Source organism: Oncorhynchus gorbuscha, linkage group LG03 (genome assembly GCF_021184085.1).
Source record: "Oncorhynchus gorbuscha isolate QuinsamMale2020 ecotype Even-year linkage group LG03, OgorEven_v1.0, whole genome shotgun sequence".
Lineage (NCBI taxonomy): Eukaryota > Metazoa > Chordata > Actinopteri > Salmoniformes > Salmonidae > Oncorhynchus > Oncorhynchus gorbuscha.
In genome coordinates this window covers 5442440-5467439 of record NC_060175.1, presented here as the reverse complement: position 1 = coordinate 5467439, position 25000 = coordinate 5442440, and the positions used below count along the sequence as shown (strand labels likewise).

Sequence of the window (25000 nt, the reverse complement as noted above, 5' to 3'; positions counted from 1 at the left end):
TGTGTTTCTAGCTCCAACAGTGCAGTAATATCTAATGCTTGTGTTTCTAGCTCCAACAGTACAGTAATATCTAATGCTTGTGTTTCTAGCTCCAACAGTGCAGTAATATCTAATGCTTGTGTTTCTTGCTCAAACTGTACAGTAATATCTAATGCTTGTGTCTCTAGCTCCAACAGTGCAGTAATATCTAACTAAATGCCTGTGTTTCTAGCTCCAACAGTACAGTAATATCTAATGCTTGTGTTTCTTGCTCAAACTGTACAGTAATATCTAATGCTTGTGTCTCTAGCTCCAACAGTGCAGTAATATCTAACTAAATGCCTGTGTTTCTAGCTCCAACAGTACAGTAATATCTAATGCTTGTGTTTCTTGCTCAAACTGTACAGTAATATTTAGCAATGAAACATATAAATACAAAACACAATTTACACATAATTAAGAAATTAAGAAATATCAGAAGTGCAATGTCGGAGACCGGAATATAAATATACACTGCGGTAGTACAGTCTATATATATATTTATATTTATGTGTGTGTATATATAGTGTTACATCACTGTATTTCTGTATATACAGTGTATTCAGACCTCTTGACTTTTTCCACATTTCGTTATGTTACAACCTTATTCTACAATGAATGAAATCGTTTTTTCCCCCTCATCAATCTACACCCAATACCCATAATGACAAAGCAAAAACATTTTTTTTAACGTTTGCAAATATATTAAAAATAAAAAACTGAAATATTACTGTCATGACTTCCGCCGAAGTCGGTCCTTCTCCTTGTTCGGCGGTCCAAGTCACCGACCTTCTAGCCATCGCTGATCCACTTTTCATTTTCCATTTGTTTTGTCTTGTCTTTTATCACACCTGGTTCCAATTCCATCAATTACATGTTGTGTATTTAACCCTCTGTTCCCCCTCATGTCCTTGTCGGTTATTGTTTATTGTAAGTGCTTGTTCACGTTATGTCCTGGTGTGCGTCTGTTTATGTACCCATTTATTGATTGTTCTGTTTTCCGGTGGGTTTTTGTTATTAAATTGCGCCGTTGGAAAAACAGTTTTTTCTCTCCTGCGACTGACTTCTCTTCCGCCAGTACGCACCCCTTACACAGACCCTTTACTCAGTACTTTTGGCAGCGATTACAGCCTTGAGTCTTCTTGACACTACAAGCGTGGTACAACTGTATTTGGGGAGTTTCGCCCATTCTTCTCTGCAGATCCTCTCAACCTCTGCCAGGTTGGATGGAGAGTGTTGCTGCACAGTTATTTTCACGTTTCTCCAGAGATGTTCGATCAGGTTCAAGTCCGGGCTCTGGCTGGGCCATTGAAGGACATTTAGAGACTTGTCCCAAAGCCAATCCTGCGTTGCCTTGGCTGTGTGCTTAGGGTCATTGCCCTGTTCGAACGTGAACCTTAGACCCAGTCTGAGGTCCTGAGCGATCTGGAGCAGGTTTTCATCAATGATCTCTCTGTACTTTGCTCCGTTCATCTTTCCCTCGAATCTTGACTAGTCTCCCAGTCCTTGCCACTGAAAAACATCCCCACAGCATGATGCTACCACCACCATGCTTCACCGTAGGGATGGTGCCAGGTTTCCTCCAGACGTGAAGCTTGTCATTCAGGCCAAAGAGTTCGACATTGGTTTCATCAGACCAGAGAATCTTGTTTCTCATGGTCTGAGAGTCTTTGGGTGTCTTTTAGCAAACTCCAAGAGGGCCGTCATGTGTCTTTTACTGAGGAGTGGCTTCCGTCTGGCCACTCTACCATAAAGGCCAGATTGGTGGAGTGCTGCAGAGATGGTTGTCCTTCTGGAATGTTCTCCCATCTCCACAGAGGGACTCTGGAGCTCTGTCAGAGTGACCATCGGGTTCTTGGTCACCACCCAGACCAAGGCCATTCTCGCCTGATTGCTCAGTTTGGCCGAGCTGCCAGCTCTAGGAAGAGTCTTGGTGGTTCCAAACTTCTTCCATTTAAGAATGATGGAGGCCACTGTGTTCTTGGGAACCTTCAATGCTGCAGAAATGTTTTGGTGCCCTTCCCCAGATCTGTGCCTCGACACAATCCTGTCATGGAGCTCTACGGACAAGTCTTTTGACATCATGGCTTGGTTTTTGCTCTGACGTGCACTGTCAATTGTGGGACCTTTATATAGACAGGTGTGTGTCTTTCCAAATCATGTTCAATCAATTTAATTTACCACAGGTGGACTCCAATTAAGTTGTAGAAACATCTCAATGATGATCAATGGGAACAGGGTGCACCTGAGCTCAATTTCGAGTTTCAGAGCAAAGGCTCTGAATACTTATATAACAAACTGACTTGTTGGCAAGGTGGCATCCTATGATGGTGCCACGTTGAAAAGTCACTGGTAAATTGCATGGCTGTGTGCTCGATTTTATACACCTGTCAGGAACAAATCCACTAATTTGAAGGGGTGTCCACATACTATAGTGTATAACTTTTATTCTGTTGATATATGGCCCTGCCCCGTCCAGGGAGACAGACATTTCATTATGTTGATATATGGCCCTGCCCCGTCCAGGGAGACAGACATTTCATTATGTTGATATATGGCCCTACCCCGTCCAGGGAGACAGACATTTCATTCTGTTGATATATGGCCCTACCCCGTCCAGGGAGGGAGACATTTCAGTCTGTTGATATATGGCCCTACCCCGTCCAGGGAGGGAGACATTTCAGTCTGTTGATATATGGCCCTACCCCGTCCAGGGAGACAGACATTTCATTATGTTGATATATGGCCCTGCCCCGTTCAGGGAGACAGACATTTCATTCTGTTGATATATATGAGTCTGACCTGGTTGATGAACTCTCTCGCCTGTCCCCTGCCTGTCGTTTGGTATTGTTTGGAGTCTGACCTAGTTGATGAACTCTCTCCTGTCCCCTGCCTATTCACTGGTATTGTTTGGAGTCTAACCTGGTTGATGAACTCTCTCCTGTCCCAGGCCTATCGTTTGGTATTGTTTGGAGTCTAACCTGCCTGTCGTTTGGTATTGTTTGGAGTCTAACCTGGTTGATGAACTCTCTCCTGTCCCCTGCCTATTCACTGGTATTGTTTGGAGTCTAACCTGGTTGATGAACTCTCTCTACTGTCCCCTGCCTGTCTTTTGCCTACTCCTTTTGTTATAATAAATATCGGAGCTCAACCATCTGCCTCCTGTGTCTGCATTTGGGTCTACTTGGCCACTGTTAAAACTGTAACTTAAAGCAGGTTCAGCCTCAGTGTTCACAGTAAAACTGTAACTTAAAGCAGGTTCAGCCTCAGTGTTCACAGTATAACTGTAACTTAAAGCAGGTACAGCTCTCAGTGTTCAGGTTCAGCCTCAGTAAAACTGTAACTTAAAGCCTCAGTGTTCACAGGTACAGCCTCAGTGTTCACAGTAAAACTGTAACTTAAAGCAGGTTCAGCCTCAGTGTTCACAGTAAACGCGTACTGGAAGTTGCACCGAGTTTTCAGCAGAGCTGAAATTTGCTCAGTGCCGAAAATATTTTAGAGGGAACATAGGTTATTCCAGACCATTCTACACATTTTACAGTTTAAACAGTGTTTCTTGCTTCGCAAGCACACTAATGAACAAAGCCCCAAAACAAGGCCAAATCAGGTAGTTCAGCCCCCTCTTAAAAACAAACGCTTTCATGTCTTTTAAAATGCAGCGGTCGGGTCTGATATGCTAATCAAACCTAGGTCTTTTATTCTCTGAATCAAACTAAAGTCAACCTCATGTTTTATTCTTTGAAGCTCTTGAGGCTTTGAGGATGATGGTTTCAGGTTGTACACTCACGCACGCACACACACGCACACACACACACGCACACACACGCACACGCACACACACACACACACACACACACACACACACACACACACACACACACACACACACACACGCATACTCCAGCCATAGGTTTTCGATTGTATACTCCTCAGTCCTGTCCACATCGTGTCAGAGACAGACTGGCCATAGGAAAACTCTGGTAAATGTATTTTTATTTCACCTTTAGTTAACCAGGTAGGCCAGTTGAGAGAAGCCTGGAAGTTCTCATTTACAATGGGGCAGGTTAATCTTTAGCTGTTTGTACTGTCTTCATCCTCTAGCCTGGTCCCAGATCTGTTTGTACTGTCTTCATCCTCTAGCCTGGTCCCAGATCTGTTTGTACTGTCTTCATCCTCTAGCCTGGTCCCAGATCTGTTTGTACTGTCTTCATCCTCTAGCCTGGTCCCAGATCTGTTTGTACTGTCTTCATCCTCTAGCCTGGTCCCAGATCTGTTTGTACTGTCTTCATCCTCTAGCCTGGTCCCAGATCTGTTTGTACTGTCTTCATCCTCTGGTCCCAGATCTGTTTGTACTGTCTTCATCCTCTAGCCTGGTCCCAGATCTGTTTGTACTGTCTTCATCCTCTAGCCTGGTCCCAGATCTGTTTGTACTGTCTTCATCCTCTAGCCTGGTCCCAGATCTGTTTGTCCTGTCTTCATCCTCTAGCCTGGTCCCAGATCTGTTTGTCCTGTCTTCATCCTCTAGCCTGGTCACAGATCTGTTTGTACTGTCTTCATCCTCTAGCCTGGTCACAGATCTGTTTGTACTGTCTTCATCCTCTAGCCTGGTCCCAGATCTGTTTGTACTGTCTTCATCCTCTAGCCTGGTCCCAGATCTGTTTGTCCTGTCTTCATCCTCTAGCCTGGTCCCAGATCTGTTTGTACTGTCTTCATCCTCTAGCCTGGTCCCAGATCTGTTTGTACTGTCTTCATCCTCTGGTCCCAGATCTGTTTGTCCTGTCTTCATCCTCTAGCCTGGTCCCAGATCTGTTTGTACTGTCTTCTGTTTGTCCTGTCTTCATCCTCTAGCCTGGTACCAGATCTGTTTGTACTGTCTTCATCCTCTAGCCTGGTCCCAGATCTGTTTGTACTGTCTTCATCCTCTAGCCTGGTCCCAGATCTGTTTGTCCTGTCTTCATCCTCTAGCCTGGTCCCAGATCTGTTTGTCCTGTCTTCTGTTTGTCCTGTCTTCATCCTCTAGCCTGGTCCCAGATCTGTTTGTACTGTCTTCATCCTCTAGCCTGGTCACAGATCTGTTTGTCCTGTCTTCTGTTTGTACTGTCTTCATCCTCTAGCCTGGTCACAGATCTGTTTGTCCTGTCTTCTGTTTGTCCTGTCTTCATCCTCTAGCCTGGTCACAGATCTGTTTGTCCTGTCTTCTGTTTGTACTGTCTTCATCCTCTAGCCTGGTCCCAGATCTGTTTGTACTGTCTTCATCCTCTGGTCCCAGATCTGTTTGTACTGTCTTCATCCTCTAGCCTGGTCCCAGATCTGTTTGTACTGTCTTCATCCTCTGGTCCCAGATCTGTTTGTTCTCCGAGTCGGTACAGCCACCCGGTTTCTTCACGCATCGCGCTGACAGAAACAAACACCTCTCTGGTAAGAAGAAGGGCGGAGGGTGTATGCCTCATGATTAATGACTCATGGTGTGATCATAACAACATACAGGAACTCAAGTCCTTTTGTTCACCTGACCTAGAATCCCTTACTGTTTGTACTGTCTTCATCCTCATCAATGCCGACCGCATTATCTACCAAGAGAATTCTCTTCGATTAAAATCACAGCCGTGTATATCCATCCCCAAGCAGACACCTCGGCGGCTCTGAAAGAACTTCATTGGACTCTATTGGACTTCATTGGACACCAGTTAATCAGCCCGACTAACCGGTGTCTGTATGTGTCCTCTCTACTGTATGTAGCCTCTACTGTATATAGCCTCTCTACTGTATATAGCCTCTCTACTGTATATAGCCTCTCTACTGTATATAGCCTCTCTACTGTATATAGCCTCTCTACTGTATATAGCCTCTCTACTGTATGTAGCCTCTACTGTATATAGCCTCTCTACTGTATATAGCCTCTCTACTGTATGTAGCCTCTCTACTGTATATAGCCTCTCTACTGTATATAGCCTCTCTACTGTATGTAGCCTCTACTGTATATAGCCTCTCTACTGTATATAGCCTCTCTACTGTATGTAGCCTCTCTACTGTATATAGCCTCTCTACTGTATATAGCCTCTCTACTGTATGTAGCCTCTACTGTATATAGCCCCTCTACTGTATATAGCCTCTCTACTGTATGTAGCCTCTCTACTGTATGTAGCCTCTCTACTGTATGTAGCCTCTACTGTATATAGCCTCTCTACTGTATATAGCCTCTCTACTGTATATAGCCTCTCTACTGTATATAGCCTCTACTGTAGATAGCCTCCCTACTGTATATAGCCTCTCTATTGTATATAGCCTCGCTACTGTATATAGCCTCTACTGAATATAGCCTCGCTACTGTATATAGCCTCTCTACTGTATATAGCCTATCTACTGTATATAGCCTCTACTGTATATAGCCTTCCTACTGTATATAGCCTCGACTGTATATAGCCTCTACTGTATATAGCCTCTCTACTGAATATAGCCTCACTACTGTATATAGCCTCTACTGTATATAGCCTCACTACTGTATATAGCCTCTACTGAATATAGCCTCGCTACTGTATATAGCCTCTACTGTATATAGCCTCTACTGTATATAGCCTCTACTGTATATAGCCTCTCTACTGAATATAGCCTCACTACTGTATATAGCCTCTCTACTGTATATAGCCTCTCTACTGTACATAGCCTCTCTACTGTATATAGCCTCTCTACTGTATATAGCCTCTCTATTGTATATAGCCTCTCTATTGTATATAGCCTCTCTACTGTATATAGCCCCTCTACTGTATATAGCCTCTCTACTGTATATAGCCCCTCTACTGTATATAGCCCCTCTACTGTATATAGCCTCTCTACTGTACATAGCCTCTCTACTGTATATAGCCTCTACTGTACATAGCCTCTCTACTGTACATAGCCTCTCTACTGTATTGTATATAGCCTCTCTACTGTATATAGCCTCTCTACTGTATATAGCCTCTACTGTCTATAGCCTCTCTACTGTATATAGCCTCTACTGTAGATAGCCTCCCTACTGTATATAGCCTCTCTATTGTATATAGCCTCTCTACTGTATATAGCCTCTACTGAATATAGCCTCGCTACTGTATATAGCCTCTCTATTGTATATAGCCTCTCTACTGTATATAGCCTCTCTACTGTACATAGCCTCTCTACTGTACATAGCCTCTCTACTGTACATAGCCTCTCTACTGTATATAGCCACTCTACTGTATATAGCCTCTCTACTGTATATAGCCTGTCTACTGTTTATAGCCTCTCTACTGTATATAGCCTCTCTACTGTATGTAGCCCCTCTACTGTATATAGCCTCTCTACTGTATATAGCCTCTCTACTGTATATAGCCTCTCTACTGTATATAGCCTCTCTACTGTATATAGCCTCTCTACTGTATATAGCCACTCTACTGTATATAGCCTGTCTTTTTACTGTTGTTTTATTTCTTTACTTACCTATTGTTCACCTAACACCTTTTTTGCACTATTGGTTAGAGCCTGTAAGTCAGCATTTCACTGTAAGTTCGACACCTGTTGCATTCGGCACACGTGACAAATAAACTTGGATTTGATAAACTGCATTTATTGTAGCTGGGGATTTTAACAAGGCTAATCTGAAAACAAGGCTCCCTAAATTCTATCAGCATATCTAATGGCGACCCGGGCTGGCAGCATTCTGGATCGTTGCTACCACGACTCCATTTTGTTGCTCCCAGCCTATAGACAGAAACTAAAACAGGAAACGCTTGTGCTCAGGTCTGTTCAACGCTGGTCTGACCAATCGGATTCCACTCTTTCAAGATTGCTTGGATCACGTGGACTGGGATATGTTCCTGGTAGCCTCAGACAACAGCATTGATGTATACGCTGACTCGGTGAGCGAGTTTATTAGCAGGTGGATCGGTCATGTTATAACCCACGGTGACTATTAAAACCTTCCTCAACCAGAAACCGTGGATTGACGGCAGCATTCTCACAAAACTGAAAGCGTGAACCACTGCTTTTAATCATGGAAAGGCGACCGGAAACATAACCGAATACAAAAACAGTGTCGCTATTCCCTTTGCATGGCGATCAAACAAGCTAAGCATCAGTTTAGAGACAAAGTGGAGTCGCAATTCAACGGCTCAGACACGAGACGTATGTGGCAGGGTCTACAGACAATCACGGATTATAGGGAAAACCAGCCCCGTCTCGCGGACACAGATGTCTTGCTCCCAGACAAACTAAATAACTTCTTTGCTCACTTTGAGGACAATACAGAGCCACTGACACGGCCCGTTAACAAAACTTGCGGGCTCTCCTTCACCGCAGCCAATGTGAGTAAAACTTTTAAACGTGTTAGATTACTTGTTAGATATTACTGCACGGTCGGAACTAGAAGCACAAGCATTTCGCTACACTCGCATTAACATCTGCTAACCATGTGTCTGTGACCAATAACATTTGATTTGATTATGTGACTGCAATCTGCAGACTCGGGTGGCTGCAGTATGGGATCAGTAACTGACCTAATACAAACCGAAGTGAGCACAGACATGATTCATCTTCCTATAGAGGCAGACAGACATTGTCACTGACTGAAAGCTATAGGCAACGTCAGTCAGTGTTGTGTGTCAAGACAAACATCAAGACAACACGTGAGGACAGACCAGACAGCAAATATGGGCTTACTGTTATAACCTCGTCTCCCTTTTTACCATAGACGTTATGTTTTACAAGTCTAAAACATGACACTATTATTAGCGATCTGAACCGGGCAGAGCTCGGCTACTTAAGTTAATACAACAATTCAGTCCAACGTTCTTTTACCTGAGACGTAAAGCCCAAATGTCTGACAGACCTATTGGATCTGGGCCCTGGTCAAGTGGTACCCTATTCCCTCTGGACCCTGGTCAAATGGTACCCTATTCCCTCTGGGCCCTGGTCAAATGGTACCCTATTCCCTATGGGCCCTGGTCAAGTGGTACCCTATTCCCTCTGGGCCCTGGTCAAATGGAACCCTTTTCCCTATGAGCCCTGGTCAAATGGTACCCTGTTATATATGCCATTTAGCAGACGCTTTTATCCAGAGCGACTTACAGTCATGTGTGCATACATTCTACATTCTCTGTTCCCTCTGGGCCTTGGTCATATGGAACCCTATTCCCTATGGGCCTTGGTCAAATGGTACCCTATTCCCTATGGGCCCTGGTCAAATAGAACCCTATTCCCTATGGGCCTTGGTCAAATGGAACCCTATTCCCTCTGGGCCCTGGTCAAATGGAACCCTATTCCCTATGGGCCCTGGTCAAATGGAACCATATTCCCTCTGGGCCCTGGTCAAATGGAACCCTATTCCCTATGGGCCCTGGTCAAATGGAACCATATTCCCTCTGGGCCCTGGTCAAATGGAACCCTATTCCCTCTGGGCCCTGGTCAAATGGAACACTATTCACTCTGGGCCCTGGTCAAATGGAACCCTATTCCCTCTGGGCCTTGGTCAAATGGAACCCTATTCCCTCTGGGCCCTGGACAAATGGAACCCTATTCCCTCTGGGCCCTGGTCAAATAGAACACTATTCCCTCTGGGCCCTGGTCAAATGGAACCCTATTCCCTCTGGGCCCTGGTCAAATGGAACCCTATTCCCTCTGGGCCCTGGTCAAATGGAACCCTATTCCCTCTGGGCCCTGGTCAAATGGTACCCTATTCCCTATGGGCCCTGGTCAAATGGTACCCTATTCCCTATGGGCCCTGGTCAAATGGAACCCTATTCCCTCTGGGCCCTGGTCAAATGGTACCCTATTCCCTATGGGCCCTGGTCAAATGGTACCCTATTCCCTATGGGCCCTGGTCAAATGGTACCCTATTCCCTATGGGCCCTGGTCAAATGGAACCCTATTCCCTCTGGGCCCTGGTCAAATGGAACCCTATTCCCTCTGGGCCCTGGTCAAATGGTACCCTATTCCCTCTGGGTCATGCCTGCATACTGAATGTGTGTTAACATATGTGTCTGTGTGCGTGAGTACGTATGTGTGTGTGCATGAGTGCAAGTGTCGTCTGCGTGTCAGTACTCACATTCTCCGCTGTCCCCTCCCGGAGGCTGATAGAAGGACAGTCCCAGAGAGATCAGGGCAGCCACCTCCAAGATGATCAGAGTCACGTCCTGCAGGGCCTCCCATACTAACTGGAGGAAGGTCTTTGGCTTCTTCGGAGGTATAAGGTTTTCCCCATAGACTTCTTTCCTCTTATCTAGGTCATCTCCTGTTAAGCCTGTTTGGAGAGAGAATTAATAGCAATTGAATTAAATTTAACTATTGTACAAATCACGTGTACATATGTAAAAATCATATCTCTCTCTCGCTCTCATAGAACAAGCTACAAATGATCATACACACATGACAATACACTGTCTGGTTTTCCTTTTTCCTCGGTCTCCTCCGCACACACTCTACTAGAGAGCACACACAAACCAGCCATCCACTTCTACACACAAACCACCCGTACACCAACCACCCATTCACCAACCACCCGTACACCAACCACCCGTACACCAACCACCCATACACCAACCACCCATACACCAACCACCCACACACCAACCACCCATAAACCAACCACCCATAAACCAACCAACCACCCACACACTAAGCACCCACACACCAACCACCCATACACCAACCACCCATACACCAACCACCCATAAACCAACCAACCACCCACACACCAACCAACCGTACACCAACCACCCACACACCAACCACCCACACACTAACCACCCACACACCAACCACACATACACCAACCACCCATACACCAACCACCCATACACCAACCACCCATACACCAACTAACCACCCACACGCCAACAGACCCATACACCAACCACCCATACACCAACTAACCACCCACACGCCAACCACCCATCCACCAACCACCCATACACCAACCAACCACACATAAACCAACCAACCACCCACACACCAACCACCCACACACCAACCACCCATACACCAACCACCCATACACCAACCACACATAAACCAACCACCCACCCACACACCAACCACCCAAACCAACCACCCACACACCAACCACCCACACACCAACCACCCATACACCAACCACCCATACACCAACTAACCACCCACACACCAACCACCCATACACCAACCACCCGTACACCAAACAACCACACATAAACCAACCAACCACCCACACACCAACCACCCACACACCAACCACCCATACACCAACCACCCACCCACACGCCAACCACCCAAACCAACCACCCACACACCAACCACCCACACACCAACCACCCACACACCAACCACCCACACACCAACCACCCAAACACAACCCACATGCCAACCACCCATACACCAACCACCCATATACTGTCAATATCACAAAGAAAAACATCCTCTATCACTATAGATAGTGATAGAGATATAGGTAGTGATATAGATAGTGATAATGATAGAACTATAGATAGAGATAGTGACAATGATAGAACTATAGATAGTGATAGAGATATAGGTAGTGATATAGATAGTGATAATGATAGAACTATAGATAGAGATAGTGACAATGATAGAACTATAGATAGTGATAGAGATATAGGTAGTGATATAGATAGTGATAATGATAGAACTATAGATAGAGATAGTGATAATGATAGAACTGTAGATAATGATAGAGATAGTGATATAGCTATATATCGTGATAGAGATAGCGAAAATGATAGAACTGTAGATAGTGATAGAGATAGTAAAAGAGATAGTGATATAGCTATATATCGTGATAGAGATAGAGATAATGATAGAACTGTAGATAGTGATAGAGATCGTAAAAGAGATAGTGATATAGCTATATATCGTGATAGAGATAGAGATAATGATAGAACTGTAGATAGTGATAGAGATAGTAAAAGAGATAGTGATATAGCTATATATCGTGATAGAGATAGAGATAATGATAGAACTGTAGATAGTGATAGAGATAGTAAAAGAGAGTGATATAGCTATATATCGTGATAGAAATAATGATAGAACTATAGATAGAGATAGAGATCATGATAGAACTATAGATAGTGATAATGATAGAACTATAGATAGTGATAAAGATAATGATAGAACTAGAGATAGAGATAATGATATAACTATAGATAGTGATAGAGATAATGATAGAACTATCGATAGAGATAGAGATAATGATAGAACTATAGATAGAGATAATGATAGGGATATAGATAGTGATAATGATAGAACTATAGATAGAGATAATGATAGTGATATAGATAGTGAATGATAGAACTATCGATAGAGATAATGATAGAACTATAGATAGAGATAATGATAGAACTATCGATAGAGATAGAGATAATGATAGAACTATAGATGGTGATATAGATAGTGATAATGATACAACTATAGATAGAGATAATGATAGAACTATCGATAGAGTTATAGATAATGATAGAACTATAGATAGAGATAACGATAGTGATAGAGATAGTGATAATGATAGAACTATAGATAGAGATAATGATAGTGATATAGATAGTGATAATGATAGAACTATCGATAGAGATAATGATAGAACTATAGATATAGATAATGATAGTGATATAGATAGTGATAATGATAGAACTATAGATAGAGATAGCGATAATGACAGAACTATAGATAGTGATAGAGATAGTAAAAGAGAGTGATGATGATATAGCTATAGATCGTGATAGAGATAGTGATAATGATAGAACTATAGATAGAGATAGAGATAATGATAGAACTATAGATAGAACTATAGACATAGATCATGATAGTACTATAGATAGTGATAGTACTATAGATAGTGATAGAGATAATGATAGAACTATCGATAGAGATAGAGAAAATGATAGAACTATAGACATAGATAATGATAGAACTATAGATAGAGATCATGATAGAACTATAGATAGTGATAAAGATAATGATAGAACTATAGATAGTGATATGGATAGTGATAATGATATCACTATAGATAGAGATAGCGATAATGACAGAACTATAGATAGTGATAGAGATAATGATAGAACTATAGATATTGATAGAGATAATGATAGAACTATAGATAGAGATAGAGATCATGATAGAACTATAGATAGTGATAAAGATAATGATAGAACTATAGATAGAGATAATGATGTAACTATAGATAGTGATAATGATAGAACTGAAGATAGTGATAGAGAATGATAGAACTATCGATAGAGATAGAGATAATGATAGAACTATAGATAGTGATATAGATAGTGATAATGATATAACTATAGATAGAGATAGCGATAATGACAGAACTATAGATAGTGATAGAGATAATGATAGAACTATAGATTGTGATAATGATAGAACTATAGATAGAGATAGATATAATGATAGAACTATAGATAGAGATAGAGATAATGATAGAACTATAGATAGTGATATAGATAGTGATAATGATAGAACTATAGATAGTGATAATGATAGAACTATAGATAGAGATAGAGATAATGATAGAACTATAGATAGTGATAATGATAGAACTATCGATAGAGATAGAGATAATGATAGAACTATATATAGTGATATAGATAGTGATAATGATAGAACTATAGATCGAGATAGAGATAATGATAGAACTATCGATAGAGATAGAGATAATGATAGAACTATAGATAATGATATAGATAGTGATAATGATATAACTATAGATAGAGATAGCGATAATGACAGAACTATAGATAGTGATAGAGATAATGATAGAACTATAGATATTGATAGAGATAATGATATAGATAATGATAGAACTATAGATAGAGATAGAGATAATGATAGCACTATAGATATTGATAATGATAGAACTATATATCGAGATAGAGATAATGATAGAACTATAGATAGTGATAATGATAGAACTATAGATCGAGATAGAGATAATGATAGAACTATAGATAGTGATAATGATATAACTATAGATAGAGATAGAGATAATGATAGAACTATAGATAGTGATAATGATAGAACTATAGATAGTGATAATGATAGAACTATAGATAGTGGTAGAGATAGTGATAATGATTGAACTATAGATAGTGATAATGATTGAACTATAGATAGTGGTAGAGATAGACATAATGATAGAACTATAGATAGTGATAGAGATAGTGATAATGATTGAAATATAGATAGTGGTAGAGATAGACATAATGATAGAACTATAGATAGTGATAGAGATAATGATAGAAATATAGATAGTGATAATGATAGAACTATAGATAGTGGTAGAGATAGACATAATGATAGAACTATAGATAGTGATAGAGATAGTGATAATGATTGAACTATAGATAGTGGTAGAGATAGACATAATGATAGAACTATAGATAGTGATAGAGATAGAGATAATGATAGAACTATAGATAGTGATAATGATAGAACTATAGATAGTGATAATGATAGTGATAATGATAGAACTATAGATAGTGATAATGATAGTGATAATGATAGAACTATAGATAGTGATAATGATATAACTATAGATAGTGATAATGATAGAACTATAGATAGTGGTAGAGGTAGACATAATGATAGAACTATAGATAGTGATACAGATAGAGATAATGATATAACTATAGATAGTGATAATGATAGAACTATAGATAGTGATAATGATAGTGATAATGATAGAACTATAGATAGTGATAATGATAGAACTACAGATAGTGATAATGATAGTGATAATGATAGAACTATAGATAGTGATAATGATAGTGATAATGATAGAACTATAGATAGTGATAGAGATAGTGATAATGATAGAACTATAGATAGTGATAATGATAGAACTATAGATAGTGATAATGATAGTGATAATGATAGAACTATAGATAGTGATAATGATAGTGATAATGGTAGAACTATAGATAGTGATAATGATAGAACTATAGATAGTGATAATGATATAACTATAGATAGTGATAATGATAGAACTATAGATAGTGGTAGAGGTAGACATAATGATAGAACTATAGATAGTGATACAGATAGAGATAATGATATAACTATAGATAGTGATAATGATAGTGATAATGATAGAACTATAGATAGTGATAATGATATAACTATAGATAGTGATAATGATAGAACTATAGATAGTGGTAGAGGTAGACATAATGATAGAACTATAGATAGTGATACAGATAGAGATAATGATATAACTATAGATAGTGATAATGATAGAACTATAGATAGTGATAATGATAGTACTATAGATAGTGATAATGATAGAACTATAGATAGTGATAATGATAGTGATAATGATAGAACTATAGATAGTGATAATGATAGTGATAATGATAGAACTATAGATAGTGATAGAGATAGTGATAATGATAGAACTATAGATAGTGATAATGATAGAACTATAGATAGTGATAATGATAGTGATAATGATAGAACTATAGATAGTGATAATGATAGTGATAATGGTAGAACTATAGATAGTGATAATGATAGAACTATAGATAGTGATAATGATATAACTAGATAGTGATAATGTGATAATGATAGAACTATAGATAGTGGTAGAGGTAGACATAATGATAGAACTATAGATAGTGATACAGATAGAGATAATGATAGAACTATAGATAGTGATAATGATAGAACTATAGATAGTGATAATGATAGTGATAATGATAGAACTATAGATAGTGATAATGATAGAACTATAGATAGTGATAATGATAGTGATAATGATAGAACTATAGATAGTGATAATGATAGTGATAATGATAGAACTATAGATAGTGATAGAGATAGTGATAATGATAGAACTATAGATAGTGATAATGATAGAACTATAGATAGTGATAATGATAGTGATAATGATAGAACTATAGATAGTGATAATGATAGTGATAATGGTAGAACTATAGATAGTGATAATGATAGAACTATAGATAGTGATAATGATATAACTATAGATAGTGATAATGATAGAACTATAGATAGTGGTAGAGGTAGACATAATGATAGAACTATAGATAGTGATACAGATAGAGATAATGATAGAACTATAGATAGTGATAATGATAGAACTATAGATAGTGATAATGATAGTGATAATGATAGAACTATAGATAGTGATAATGATAGAACTATAGATAGTGATAATGATAGTGATAATGATAGAACTATAGATAGTGATAATGATAGTGATAATGATAGAACTATAGATAGTGATAGAGATAGTGATAATGATAGAACTATAGATAGTGATAATGATAGAACTATAGATAGTGATAATGATAGTGATAATGATAGAACTATAGATAGTGATAATGATAGTGATAATGGTAGAACTATAGATAGTGATAATGATAGAACTATAGATAGTGATAGAGATAGTGATAATGATAGAACTATAGATAGTGATAATGATAGTGATAATGATAGAACTATAGATAGCGATAATGATAGAACTATAGATAGTGATAATGATAGTGATAATGATAGAACTATAGATAGTGATAATGATAGTGATAATGGTAGAACTATAGATAGTGATAATGATAGTGATAATGATAGAACTATAGATAGTGATAATGATAGTGATAATGATAGAACTATAGATAGTGATAATGATAGTGATAATGATAGAACTATAGATAGTGATAATGATAGTGATAATGATAGCACTATAGATAGTGATAATGATAGTGATAATGGTAGAACTATAGATAGTGATAATGATAGTGATAATGATAGAACTATAGATAGTGATAATGATAGTGATAATGATAGAACTATAGATAGTGATAATGATAGTGATAATGATAGAACTATAGATAGTGATAATGATAGTGATAATGATAGAACTATAGATAGTGATAGTGATAGTGATAATGATAGAACTATAGATAGTGATAATGATAGTGATAATGATAGTGATAATGATAGTGATAATGATAGAACTATAGATAGTGATAATGATAGTGATAATGATAGTGATAATGATATAACTATAGATAGTGATAATGATAGTGATAATGATAGAACTATAGATAGTGATAATGATAGTGATAATGGTAGAACTATAGATAGTGATAATGGTAGTGATAATGAAAGAACTATAGATAGTGATAATGATAGTGATACTGATAGAACTATAGATAGTGATAATGATAGTGATAATGATAGAACTATAGATAGCGATAATGATAGTGATAATGATAGAACTATAGATAGTGATAATGATAGTGATAATGATAGAACTATAGATAGTGATAATGATAGTGATAATGATAGAACTATAGATAGTGATAGAGATAGTGATAATGATAGAACTATAGATAGTGATAATGATAGTGATAGAGATAGAACTATAGATAGTGATAATGATAGTGATAATGATAGAACTATAGATAGTGATAGAGATAGTGATAATGATAGAACTATAGATAGTGATAGAGATAGTGATAATGATAGAACTATAGATAGTGATAGAGATAGTGATAATGATAGAACTATAGATAGTGATAATGATAGTGATAATGATATAACTATAGATAGTGATAATGATAGTGATAATGATAGAACTATAGATAGTGATAATGATAGTGATAATGATAGAACTATAGATAGTGATAATGAAAGAAAAAGAGAAGACAAGAAAGCAATAGAATGAGAAGCAGCAGAGACAGAGGAGGAGGGGATCAGTTGGGGTGATGTCTGAGGCTGCCTCACCCTACTAGAATCCGAAGTCAAATGTCTGCTGTTTGCTGATGATCTGGTGCTACTGTCACCAACCAAGGAGGGCCTACAGCAGCACCTAGACCTTATGCACACCAGGACCACAAATACAAATTCCATCTAGACACTGTTGCCCTAGAGCACACAAAAAACGATACATAACTTGGCCTAAACATCAGCGCCACAGGTAACTTCCACAAAGCTGTGAACGATCTGAGAGAAAAGGCAAGAAGAGCATTCTATGCCATCAAAAGGAACATAAATTTCAACATACCAATTAGGATTTGGCTAAAAATACTTGAATCAGTCATAGAGCCCATTGCCCTCTATGGTTGTGAGGTCCGGGGTCCGCTCACCAACCAAGACTTCACAAAATGGGACAAACACCAAATTGAGACTCTGCACGCAGAATTCTGCAAAAATATCCTCCGTGTACAACGTAGAACACCAAATAATGCATGCAGAGCAGAATTAGGCCGATACCCACTAATTATCAAAATCCAGAAAAGAGCCGTTAAATTCTATAACCACCTAAAAGGAAGCGATTCCCAAACCTTCCATAACAAAGCCATCACCTACAGAGAGATGAACCTGGAGAAGAGTCCCCTAAGCAAGCTGGTCCTGGGGCTCTGTTCACAAACACAAACACACCCTACAGAGCCCCAGGACATCAGCACAATTAGACCCAACCAAATCATGAGAAATCAAAAAGATAATTACTTGACACTTTGGAAAGAATTATCAAAAAAACAGAGCAAACTAGAATGCTATTTGGCCCTACACAGAGAGTACACAGCGGCAGAATACCTGACCACTGTGACTGACCCAAAATTAAGGAAAGCTTTGACTATGTACAGACTCAGTGAGCATAGCCTTGCTATTGAGAAAGGCCGCCGTAGGCAGACATGGCTCTCAAGAGAAGACAGGCTATGTGCTCACTGCCCACAAAATGAGGTGGAAACTGAGCTGTACTTCCTAACCTCCTGCCCAATGTATGACCATATTAGAGAGACATATTTCCCTCAGATTACACAGATCCACAAAGAATTCGAAAACCAATCCAATTTTGATAAACTCCCACTTTCTACTGGGTGAAATACCAGTGTGCCATCACAGCAGCAAGATTTGTGACCTGTTGCCACGAGAAAAGGGCAACCAGTGAAGAACTACACCATAGTAAATACAATCCATATTTATGCTAATTTATTTTCCCTTGTATTCCTTAACCATTTGTACATTGTTAAAACACTGCATATATATAATATGACATTTGTAATGCCTTTATTGTTTTGAAACTTCTGTATGTGTAATGTTTACTGTTCATTTTTATTGTTTATTTCACTTTATATATTCACTTTATATATTATCTACCTCACTTGCTTTGGCAATGTTAACACATGTTTCCCATGCCAATAAAGCCCTTGAATTGAGAATTGAGAATTGAGAGAGAGAGAGAGACAGAGAGAGGGTGGGAGTAAGAGTGGATGTGTGAGGGTGAGAGTGAGAGAGAGGTGTTAGAATGGTAGAATTCCCACCAGCCCGTGCTCTAAATACTACAGTTATATATAGACTCATTAAGCATTCTGTTTTTAATTGTCTTGCTCTGTGTGAGAAGAGATAGAGGCACATTGATGTCTCACAGCATCGCAAACAGACACACACAGGACCACATGAGAACACACACACACACACACACACACACACACACACACACACACACACACACACACACACACACACACACACACACACACACACACACACACACACACACACACACACACACACACACACACATCAATACAGGACTAAGATCGAATAGTACTGCACCGGCTCCGACGCTCGTCGGACGTGGCAGGGCTGGAAAACTATTACAGACTGGAAAGGGAAGCTGCACAGTGACACGAGCCGACCAGACGTGCTAAGTTACTTCTATGCATGTAACACTGAAACATGCATGAGAGCATCAGCTCAGTTGGTAGAGCAGCTGTTCCAGGGAGTGGCGATTGTGGACCACGGTCTAGAATGTATGCACACATGACTGTGAGTAAGACCTTTGGATAACAGGTCTAAATGGCATATTATCAGCAGAGCATCAGCCTACCGGATGGCTGTGTGAAGAGTCCCTCCAGCCAGCTGGTAAGACTTTTAACTGTAAGACCAAACAGGAAACAGACCCCACAGAGCCCTCACCTACAGAGAGATGAGCCTAGAGAAGAGTCCCCTCAGCCAGCTGGTACTGAGACTCTGTTCACAAACAGAAACAGACCCCACAGAGCCCTCACCTACAGAGAGATGAGCCTAGAGAAGAGTCCCCTCAGCCATCTGGTACTGAGACTCTGTTCACAAACACAAACAGACCCCACAGAGCCATCACCTACAGAGAGATGAGCCTAGAGAAGAGTCCCCTCAGCCATCTGGTTCTGAGACTCTGTTCACAAACACAAACAGACCACACAGAGCCCTCACCTACAGAGAGATGAGCCACAAAGCCCTTGGACAGCAACACATTTAGACCCAACTCAATTATGAGAACGCAAAAAGCGAAATATTTGACACACTGGAAAGAATCAACCAAAAAACATAGCAAACTGGAATGCTATTTGGCCCTGAACAGAGAATACACAGTGGCAGAATACCTGACCACTGTGACTGAACCAAACTTCATTGAGAAAGGCCGCAGTTTGAAAGAGAAGACAGGCTGTGCACCCACTGTCCACAAAATGAGGTGGAAACTGAGCTACACTTCCTAACCTCCTGACAAATGTATGACAACTTTAGAGATACATTCTTTTCCCCACAGATCACACAGACCCTCAAAGAATTTGAAAACAAATCAAACACTGATAAACTCCCATATCTGTTAGGGGAAATGCCACAGTGTGCAAATCACAGCTGCGATATTTGTGGCCCGTTGCCACAAGAGAAAAGGACAACCAGAGGAACACAAACAACATTGTAAATATTTATCTGTTTATTTGATCTTCTCCTACTTTTCACACTACAACTATTTGCACATCGCTAAAAAGTCTGTACATACTGTAACTGATTAAATAGAACGCTTGAAATGTCTTTCATTTTCAAACCTTTTTGAGTGCAATGTTCACTGTTCATTTCTAACACGTTTCCCATGCCAATAAAGCCCTGATGAATTGAAAAGAGACAGAAGGAGAGAGAGAGAGAGAGAGAGAGAGAGAGAGAGAGAGAGAGAGAGAGAGAGAGAGATACAGAGAGAGAGAGAGAGAGAAAAGAGAGAGACAGAGAGAGAGAAAGAGAAAGAGAGAGAGGTAGAGAGTGATGAGAGAGAGAGAGAGAGAGAGAGAGAGAGAGAGAGAGAGAGAGAGAGAGAGAGAGAGTGAGAGAGAGAGAGAGAGAGAGAGAGAGAGAGAGAGAGAGAGAGAGAGAGAGAGAGAGAGAGAGAGAGGGATACAGAGAGAGAGAGAGAGAGAGAGAGAGTGAGGGATACAGAGAGAGAGATAGAGAGTGAGGGATACAGAGAGAGAGAGAGAGAGAGAGAGAGAGAGAGAGAGAGAGAGAGAGAGAGAGAGAGAGAGAGAGAGAGAGAGAGAGAGAGAGAGAGAGAGAGAGAGAGAGAGATGTGTATCTAATATAGGGATTAGGGTTCCATTTGGTACTCAATCACTGATTCTTCTCATTACTGTGGGTAGGACACCAGGACACCAGTACACTCATAATGACAAGTCACTGATGAGGAAGTGGAACCTCATTTAGAGTAGGTTGGCTAGCTAAAACAGGTCTGACAAATCACTCACACACATAACCCAGTCGTGATCCTTAAAAAAACTTGTCAGCATTCCCAGAGGACGGAGAATTTAATTGAATGTGAGAGTGAACATGAACCATATCGCATATTTTAGCAGTTTGTCTTTTTCTCTTTCCCAGTGGCTAAAAATAGATTACCATGGCAACGCTATACAGTAGGTTACATCACGATCCCTATGGTTGGATGGAAACACTGGTGTTCTCCCATGAATATTCCCTGTGTTCTAAAACCATGCAACGATTCCAGGTACACCAGAACCATGACTCTAGAACACATGCAGAGAGAGAGAACTAGAACCACACAGTGATGGAACTCTAGAACCATACAGAAATAGAACTCTAGAACACATGCAGAGATAGAACTCCAGAACCATAGAGAGATAGAACTCTAGCATCATTCAGAGATAGAACTCTCGCACCATTCAGAGATAGAACTCTCGCACCATTAGATAGAATTCTAGAACCATAAAGAGATAGGACTCTAGAACCATACACAAATAGAACTCTAGAACACATGCAGAGATAGAACTCTAGAACCTAGAACCATAGAGAGATAGAACTCTCGCACCATTCAGAGATAGAACTATAGAACCATTCAGAGATAGAACTATAGAACCATTCAGAGATAGAACTCTAGAACCATACAGATATAGAACTCTAGAACCACACAGAGATAGAACTCTAGAACCATACAGAGATAGAACTCAAGAACCATACAGAGATAGAACTCAAGAACCATACAGGGATAGAACTCTAGAACCATTCAGAGAGAGAACCTTTTCCAGGTAGCTACGTATCTATGATCTGGATTATTCCATATTGGAGGTATAACACTCCTCCGTGGAGCTTGGGGATTATCCTTGTACGAAGAGGGACACAACCTTCAGGTGTCCTTGAGAAACTATGTTATACTGCATCCCAAATGACACTCTGTACTCTACAAAGTGCACTACTTTTTAACTTCTCAACAGCAGTGCACTACATAGGGAGCCATGGGTACCATTTGGGAAGCAACCAATGAATACATAATGAAAAGGAACATGTGACAGGCAGTATCTACACGGTGTGACAGGCAGTATCTACACGGTGTGACAGGCAGTATCTACATGGTGTGACAGGCAGTATCTACATGGTGTGACAGGCAGTATCTACATGGTGTGACAGGCAGTATCTACATGGTGTGACAGGCAGTATCTACATGGTGTGACAGGCAGTATCTACACGGTGTGACAGGCAGTATCTACACGGTGTGACAGGCAGTATCTACACGGTGTCACAGGCAGTATCTACACGGTGTGACAGGCAGTATCTACACGGTGTCACAGGCAGTATCTACACGGTGTGACAGGCAGTATCTACATGGTGTGACAGGCAGTATCTACACGGTGTGACAGGCAGTATCTACATGGTGTGACAGGCAGTATCTACACGGTGTGACAGGCAGTATCTACACGGTGTGACAGGCAGTATCTACACGGTGTGACAGGCAGTATCTACATGGTGTGACAGGCAGTATCTACACGGTGTGACAGGCAGTATCTACATGGTGTGACAGGCAGTATCTACATGGTGTGACAGGCAGTATCTACATGGTGTGACAGGCAGTAGTTACAAGGTATTTGAGGTAGATATGTACATGAAGGCAGGGTAAAGTGACTAGACATCAGGATAGATAATAATAAGGTATTGTGTGTGTGTGTGTGTGTGTGTGTGTGTGTGTGTGTGTGTGTGTGTGTGTGTGTGTGTGTGTGTGTGTGTGTGTGTGTGTGTGTGTGTGTGTGTGTGTGTGTGTGTGTGTGTGTGTGTGTGTGTGTGTGTGTGTGTGTGTGTGTGTGTGTGTGTGTGTGTGTGTGTGTGTGTGTGTGAGTGTCAGTGTAGCGTGACTGTGTATGTAGTGTGTATACAGTCTTGTGAGTGTTTCGATAGTTAGTGCTAGATAGGTCCAGTGCTACACTGACACTGACACACAAATAAAAACGTGCAAACAGTCACACACACACACACACACACACACACACACACACACACACACACACACACACACACACACACACACACACACACACACACACACACACACACACACAATACCTTATTATTATCTATCCTGATGTCTAGTCACTTTACCCTGCCTTCATGTACATATCTACCTCAAATACCTCGTACCTCTGCACATTGATCTGGTACTGGTACTTCCTGTATATAGCTCCACATTGATCTGGTACTTCCTGTATATAGCTCCACATTGATCTGGTACTGGTACTTCCTGTATATAGCTCCACATTGATCTGGTACTGGTACTTCCTGTATATAGCTCCACATTGATCTGGTACTTCCTGTATATAGCTCCACATTGATCTGGTACTTCCTGTATATAGCTCCACATTGATCTGGTACTTCCTGTATATAGCTCCACATTGATCTGGTACTTCCTGTATATAGCTCCACATTGATCTGGTACTCCTGTATGTAGCTCCACATTGATCTGGTACTCCCTGTATATAGCTCCACATTGATCTGGTACCCAATAGCTCACATTGATATGGTACACCCTGTATATAGCTCACATTGATCTGGTCCTGGTAGTCCCATATAGCTCCATATTGATCTGGTCCTGGTAGTCCCACACACATAGCTCCACATGGATCTGCTACTCCCTGTATATAGCTCACATTGATATGGTACACCCTGTATATAGCTCCACATTGATCTGGTCCTGGTAGTCCCTGTATATAGCTCTACATTGATCTGGTATTGGTACTTCCTGTATATAGCTCCACATTGATCTGGTACTCCCTGTATATAGCTCCACAGTGATCTGGTACTGGTACTTCCTGTATATAGCTCCACAATGATCTGGTACTGGTACTCCCTGTATATAGCTCCACATTGATCTGGTACTGGTACTTCCTGTATATAGCTCCACATTGATCTGGTACTGGTACTTCCTGTATATAGCTCCACATTGATCTGGTACTTCCTGTATATAGCTCCACATTAATCTGGTACTGGTTAATATAGCTCCACATTGATCTGGTACTTCCTGTATATAGCTCCACGTTGATCTGGTACTTCCTGTATATAGCTCCACATTGATCTGGTACTTCCTGTATATAGCTCAACATTGATCTGGTACTTCCTGTATATAGCTCCACATTGATCTGGTACTCCCTGTATATAGCTCCACAATGATCTGGTACTTCCTGTATATACCTCAACATTGATCTGGTACTTCCTGTATATAGCTCCACATTGATCTGGTACTTCCTGTATATAGCTCCACATTGATCTGGTACTTCCTGTATATAGCTCCACATTGATCTGGTACTGGTACTTCCTGTATATAGCTCCACATTGATCTGGTACTGGTACTTCCTGTATATAGCTCCACATTGATCTGGTACTGGTACTTCCTGTATATAGCTCCACATTGATCTGG

The 25000-nt window shown here is 40.3% G+C and overlaps 1 protein-coding gene across 10 annotated transcripts in view; it reads right to left on the bottom strand.

The window, feature by feature from the left end:
• The window catches only part of atp2b2 (ATPase plasma membrane Ca2+ transporting 2), a 352981-nt gene that overhangs the window by 112149 nt on the left and 215832 nt on the right, over positions 1-25000 (bottom strand). For all 10 annotated transcript variants that reach the window (XM_046338715.1, XM_046338752.1, XM_046338724.1 and 7 more), the window contains exon 5: positions 10073-10267. In XM_046338715.1, the coding sequence (XP_046194671.1) occupies positions 10073-10267 (195 nt within the window). The remainder of the gene's footprint in view (positions 1-10072; positions 10268-25000) is intronic.